General features: G+C 60.0%; 1 protein-coding gene across 2 annotated transcripts; it reads right to left on the minus strand.

Annotated features, from left to right (window-relative positions):
• Positions 1-1393: 1393 nt before the first annotated feature.
• PPP1R14A (protein phosphatase 1 regulatory inhibitor subunit 14A) lies at positions 1394-5520 on the minus strand. 2 transcript variants are annotated; one of them, XM_080829551.1, is made up of 5 exons: positions 5274-5504; positions 3038-3118; positions 2702-2813; positions 2489-2521; positions 1394-1604 (listed from the first exon to the last, which is right to left on the minus strand). In XM_080829551.1, exons 1-5 carry the CDS (start codon positions 5472-5474, stop codon positions 1414-1416), a joined length of 618 nt encoding a protein of 205 aa, XP_080685677.1. In that variant the 5' UTR covers positions 5475-5504; the 3' UTR covers positions 1394-1413. The 2 variants fall into 2 exon arrangements, with proteins under 2 accessions (XP_080685677.1, XP_080685678.1); XM_080829552.1 differs by lacking the exon at positions 2702-2813 and having other exon boundaries at positions 5274-5520.
• Between the last annotated feature and the right edge of the window lie 828 nt (positions 5521-6348).

The following is a 6348-nucleotide window of genomic DNA, read 5'->3' on the forward strand; positions in this document are numbered from 1 at the left end:
GAATGAGGAACCAAAACCAGGTTCTGTGAGAGGAAGTCAGAGAACCCCAGGCCCAAGAGAAAGTTCTGGGAGATGCGTCCTGGTGATTGGTTGCCAGGAGGCCTACGTCCATTCTCCACACACCTGTTCTCTGTGCATCTGGGTGGAGGGAAGGGGACCCTGGGAGCCTGAGGTCTGCCTGCGCAGGGACAGCAAAGCCACCTGCAGGGCTGGACAGGCAAGGTGTTTCTGCCTTCCTCCTCCTTCAGCGGCATCCCTTCCTGCCCCACTAGCGCTCCGACCCCTTGCAATGGGTGCATGATCCAGCTGCTGGGTGACACAGAGTATGGGTGGGGGCCGGGCCCCAACGTCAGTCAGTAGAGGGAAGATGTGAGGTGTGATTTGTTCTGGTGGGGGGAGGAGGGACACCCTAGCTCTGGCCTTGCCCCCGTCCTTAGCCCGGCCCAGCACCCCTGCCCCCCATCTCCTGACCACACACACAGGCAAGGACCGTGGCTACAACCAGACCTGCAATTAAGATACTGAAATACCGGGGCACCTGGGTGGCTTAGTCGTTCAGCATCCGCCTTTGGCTCAGGTCAGGATCCCAGGGTCCTGGGATCGAGTCCCACACCAGGCTCTCTGCTCGGCGGGGAGTCGGCTTCTCCTTCTCCCTCTCCTTCTGCCTACTTGTGTGCTCTCTCTCTGTCAAATAAATAAATTCTTTTTAAAAAATACTGAAATACTTCCACAGTTTGGGGTAAATAGCTGCCACCCACTTCTGATGCTCTCGCCCGTCCCCTGGAGCCCTTTGGGCTTCCCCAACACCCAGCCCAGGGGCCTTCCTGATCCAGCTCTGGAGGACCTGCCCATCCTGATGGGTGGGTGGATGGCTCCATCGATACCTGGTGTGTTCCCTGCTTTAGGCTCAACATCAATCCCTCCACCCACAAGGTTGAGTCCTCAGGTATGGGTACCCATTTCACACGAACTCCTATGCATCCTTCAAAGCCTTGGCTCAACTGTCACTTTCTTCAGGAAGCCCTCTTGGTTTGTTCATGATGTGTTTTGGTGATATTGGGCACATCTGGGTTTGCGCATCTCCCCTGGTACGAGGACCACAGGCCATCATTCCCACAGGAGTCCCAGATGACACCCACTGGCGCCCTGCTGGCTTGCACTGGGGAAGGCTGAGGGGGAAGTGAGGACAAGCTGAGTCCTGGGAGGGGAGGCTGGGGGGCGGGGAGGTCAGCAGAGCCTGTTCTCATGCTCTCTGGCTGAGGAGTGATTCTCCATCTGTCAGGCCAGCTGTGGGTGCCGGGGGAGATGCAGCAGGACAGAGGGAGGTGTAGGGGGGAAGCTCGGGGAAGTCCACGGTAATCAGGGAGAGGAAAAACAGGCACACCGTGTTGTTACAGAACCATTACATACAACTTACAAATAAACCAGGACAGTATGGAGGGTAGGGGAGAAGGCAGGAGGCCACGGAGGCAAGGTCAGGGTGGCGCGGTCCTGGCCCGGTCCTGGAGGGGGCTCAGACTGCGGTCCCCGGAGGGGCTGGGCGGGCGGAGGCCAGGCTGCTTGTGGAGCCCTCGGAGCTTCCCCAGCAGCTCCTGGACGAAGTCCTGAGGACAGGGCGGGGGTCCTGAGAACACAGGGAGAGGCGGGGCTGCCCCTGCCCAGCCCAGCCCCTCCGCTCTGGGCCCCTACTGCTCCCGTCTCCCCTCCCAGGCAGTGAAAGGGCCCGGAGGTAGGTGGCGGGGGGGGGGGGTGTCAAAAGGCAGAGATGGGGAAAGGTGGGGAACAGATAGAGAGACACAGGGAGAGACAGAGCCACAGACAAGGAGGGAGACAGAGACCTAGAAAATGAGACCCAGCCAGAGGCACAGAGACAGAGGGAGAGACAAAAGGACAGAGAAATAAACAGCCACAGAGAGACAAGATGTTTCTCAGGCCAAGGGATCGCCAGGAGGATCCCCAGGGACAGAGGCCTTAGCTCCGGGGGCAGACAGACACACAATGACGTTTGTCCCTCAGGCAGCCCAGAGCTGGTTGGAGAAACATGAATATTTTTCCCTTTTAAAGCAGGGAAGGAAGTGGGAGGGGTTGGGCTGCTCCGCTTCAGGGCTTGGAGGGATGGGGGTGGGGGGCAGAGGTGGGGAAGGGAATCCCAGGGTGGCAGAAGCAGCGGGAGGGGAGAGAGGCGGGGAGAGGCTGAGCCCCAGGACCGGCCGCCCAAAGGAGGGGGCAGCAGAGGGACCAGAAGTGGGACACAGATGGGGAGCATCTCCACAGGGAGGAGATGACGGGCCCCAGTGGCAGATGGGGAGAGACAAGCCAGGGTGAGGAAGACAAAGACACCACTGGAGATGGGGAAAGGGCTGAGCGGCTCCGAGGGCTCCCCAGAGTTCCCCCTGCCACCCCTGGGCCAGGCAGCTTCTTCCCTCCTCCCCAGGGACCCCCTTCTCTACCAGGAAGCAGGGATCCAGAGCAGGGAGGGAACACTCACCTCTGTGGGGTTCCTGCACGACTTCAGGAGTCCCTAAACCCCGGCCCCCACAAAAAAAGAAAATAGTAAATAACTAGCCTCTTGGCACCTCCAGCCCCCTTGTCTCTCCCAACAAAGCCCCAAGGCAACCAGACAAAAGGGAGTCAGGCTCCGGGGTGGGGGGGGGGACTTCCCATCTGGTCACTGGGGGAGAACATGGCCCGAGGGTCTTACAGAGTGAGTGGGGGGAGGGTTGAGTCGAGGAATTCAGCCCCAGGATCAGCTCTAAGTCCAGAGAGGGCCAGAAGGTCACACAGCGTTTCCTGCCACGGGGAGAGCACAGGCCCTAAACAGCAAGGACACAGCTCCTTCTGAGCTGGGACCCGGGGCAAGGGATTAAATCACTTTCCTCATCTGGAAGATAGAGGTCTTAAACCCTTCCCAGGATTTGTGAGGATTAAATGAGTTAAGTGGAAAGGAATGGAAACAGTGCCTGGCACATAGGAAGTGCTCAATAAACACGCTGCGGACTATTGTTGGGGCTTCAGGGCAGCCTTTCCCTTCACCTACCTGGATTTTCCGGCTTCTGTCCTCTTCGCTCTCTAATTCCAACAATTCGTCGATGTTGACCTCATCAGGCATGTCTGCCTCCTAAGGCAGGGAGGGAGGAGGGGTCAAGGTCCCTTGCCTGCCCCTCCCTCGCCTTTGTCCAGGCCTCCGGAGAAGCTCCACCAGCCCCAGGGCCCAGCTGGCCGGTTCTGGAGCAACAATGTGGCAGTCAGGGACAGCACCGCCAAGGCGGGACATCTGGGGGCTGGGGGGGAGGGGTGCCAGATGGGTTGACAGAGGCCCAGCGGTCTGTACCAGCTCCGAGGCAGGGGCCCCCAGAGCCCCGAGAGCCTTGGGGCTGGCACAGGTCTCTCCCCTTGGCCCCAGTTCCCATAGACGGAAACAGGCCTGGTCGAGTCTCGGAATGTCAGATTCTGGGATTCAGGAGAGGGGCTGGTTCTGCCCTTTCAAGGAAAAGTCTAAGCACTAGGTGTGGGGGAGGGCCGCAGGCGGGCCAGAGCCTGCTGGGGGAGGCCCCTTGCCTAAGAGGACCAGAAGGGAAGGTAGGGCTCCCGCCAGCCCCCAGGGCAAAGAGTGCACCTCGATCGGTCCAGAGAGATGACCGCTAACGCACCCCAGAGTGGGGGGGTGGGGTGAGCCACGGGCCCAACTTTGAGCGGCCCAGAGGGGCATTCCTCCTGTAGCCCGCAGGGGCAAAAAGCCAAACGCAGGCTGCCTCACTCTCCCTGTGGGGGACAGAATCCAGCTGTCAAAGCAAGAGATCCCGGAGGCTACAGATTTTTTCCTCCCCCACCCAAAGTCCTTCAGACTTTACTGTGGGCCTCAGGGCTGGGTGGTCCTGGGTTTGTCTGCAAAGAGGGGGGGCGGTCAGCAAAGGCATGGCTAGTCCTTAAGTGGGTCGCATGCCTGTGTGAGGCTCTGCAGGTGAGCCAGAGACTGAGGCCAAGGGGCCAGCGCCAAGGCCAAGGCCAAGGCCAGGGCCAGCAGGAGAGTGCAGAGCTCTGGGGCATCATGAGCAGTCTGCCCCGGGGCTACAGTCCGAGGACTGCAAGGCATGTGGCTCTGGTTTAGTGTGTCACAGCAGCTGGAATGTCCGCCATCGGAGGATGACCTTAGAGGATGCCACCCACCAATGGCCACTGGACTTCTCCGTCCACTTATAGGAGCCTCCTTGTGTGCCTGACAACAGTGGGACCTTGTGCCTCCATCAGGGGCCCTGCCTTCTGTCACCCTCGAGCCGTGTGGAGGAGCATCTGTGCCTCCTGTCTGTCCGCTGACACAACCCCCACGTCGCTGGGATTGTGTTTCATGCGTGGTGCAGTGTGACTTCAAGCAGAAACTCAAGTGGAAGGTGTGAAACGCACATGGGTAGCCTAGGCGTCCCCACACGAGGCTTTTGCTCACGCCCCGTGTGGCCAGAGACAGCTGTAGTCTCTGCCTCTCCAGGCCTGTGCGTCCCTACGGCTTGTGCGGTTTTCTGTCTGCGTGTGGCTGTAATTTCGGCTATTTTCTGTGAGCAGCTGTAGTGCCTGTCATTGTGTCTGCATGTGGTCCTTGCTTTTGCTTTTAGGTGGCAACAGAGGGTTTTCCGTGAAACATTCCGTGTCCCAGGGAGTTGCCCCCGCTCTGGTGTGCATCTGACTCCATGGCGGGTCTCTGAGTAGCTGGAATGGGAGTCCTTTTGTGTGGGTGTAGTTGTGTGGGGTGTCGGCATACGGCGGTGGCCTCTGCTATTGTGTCTGTGGGTGCTGATCTGTAGGGGACCGCAGCCTGTGTCCCTGAGAGTCTGTACGTGGCTGCTGTGTCTACTAGTGGCTCTAACTCGTCGCTGGGCACGTCTGTGAATGCTGTCGCTTCCTTTGAGGTGTGTCTCTGGGTCTCAGTACCCTCCCGGTCCCTTCACCGGATCTAAGTTCGGCTTGAAGGCAAACCATCCCCCCAACCTCTCTCCAGATTCGGCCGCTCTGGCTCCCCAACTTTGCCTCCTTGCCCCCCATAGGCGCAACCGCTATGCTCAACCATCTCTGGAGACCCGAGCGGGTGTCTGGGTCCACAAGCAGAGACCCAGGGAGGGGACACAGCAAGGGCCAATGAGTCCCCGAGCGCGCGTTCCCTTGTGTGACCGAGGCCAGCACAAGCAACCAGAGACCCCGAGGGCGTAGGGAGTCCGGACCAAGGGTGTGTCACTCCGCGGTCCCCACACCCGCCTTTGCCCCCGTATCCTTCCCTGCCTCACCCTGCCGCGGTACAGCTCCTCCAAGCGCCCGTCAATCCACTTCTCCACGTCCAGCCGCCGCTGCAGCTCCCGCCGGTCGTACTTGACGGTGACACGAGCGTGTCGTTTCTGCAGGCCCCCGGGGCTGCCCCCCGGGCCGCGAGCCCGCGATGGAGACTGCAGCTTGCTCAGCACCCGCTTGCCCAGCCGCTGAGCTGCCATAGCGATCCCGGTTCCGGCCCCCGCGCCGCGCTGTGCGGCTCCGCGGGCGCCCAGGGGGCCTCTTACGGGCCGGGGCGGGGCCGGCCGGGGGCGGGGGCTTGGGCTCGCCCGGGGGCCAGCTCCGCCCCAGTCGCCCGGGCCTCAGTTTCCCCGCCGGCAGCGCGGGGACTGGTCACTGCACCGCGTCAATCCCGCAGCCGTGTTCAGTCCAGGTGTGCACGCGGTCCCGGAGTCCCAGGCTGGGGCCGGGCGGCTGGGGCCGGACGGCTGGGGCTCCCGGGGCCTGGATCCCGGGGGGCGGGGTCCCGGGACAGGCTCTTGGGGACCGGGCCTGTCTGCGCCCCCTGACGGCTGCAAGGGACAGTGCAGAAGCCCGCGTGCCGCCTTTCTCCGCAAGGGAAGATTCAGCCAGAGTACTCACAGTACATTTATTCGTTCTTTCATTTATTCGCTCATTCATGCAGCCTTCCGTTCACTTATTCACTCACTCTATTCAACAAATATGTACTCGTTTGACATCATGACATCTGGTAGCCTGTCATATCACACTCCTCAAGCCGGATAGCATCCAGATGGTCTTTCCTCCCTCTGGTTATTATCAGGCCCCTCCTCCCCGACTCCCTTCCCCATGGGTTTCTTAGGGATCTGCGCAGGGGGAGTCGGCACCTGCTCTCTTCAACTCTTTCAGATTTCTGAAAATCTCAGAAAAAAAAAGTATATATATATATATATATATATATATATATATATATATATTACACACACACACACACCAGGCACTGTTCTAGGCACTAGAGAAAGAACAGTGAACAGGAAAGCCTAGTCCTCGAGGAGTTGACATTCTTACTCTGGGGACAGTCAAGAGGAAGCATTA

The sequence above is a fragment of the Martes martes genome, assembly GCF_963455335.1.
Source record: "Martes martes genome assembly, chromosome: 17".
Classification (NCBI taxonomy): domain Eukaryota; kingdom Metazoa; phylum Chordata; class Mammalia; order Carnivora; family Mustelidae; genus Martes; species Martes martes.

Coding starts and splice junctions, on each gene's coding strand:
- PPP1R14A (XM_080829551.1), bottom strand. CDS start 5,474: ATGGCAGCTCAGCGGCTGGGCAAGCGGGTGCTGAGCAAGCTGCAGTCT. Junction 3,119..5,273: donor AGGAGCTGTACCGCGGCAGG/GTGAGGCAGGGA, acceptor TCCCTGCCTTAG/GAGGCAGACATGCCTGATGA. Junction 1,605..2,488: donor CGTGCAGGAACCCCACAGAG/GTGAGTGTTCCC, acceptor CCCTGTCCTCAG/GACTTCGTCCAGGAGCTGCT.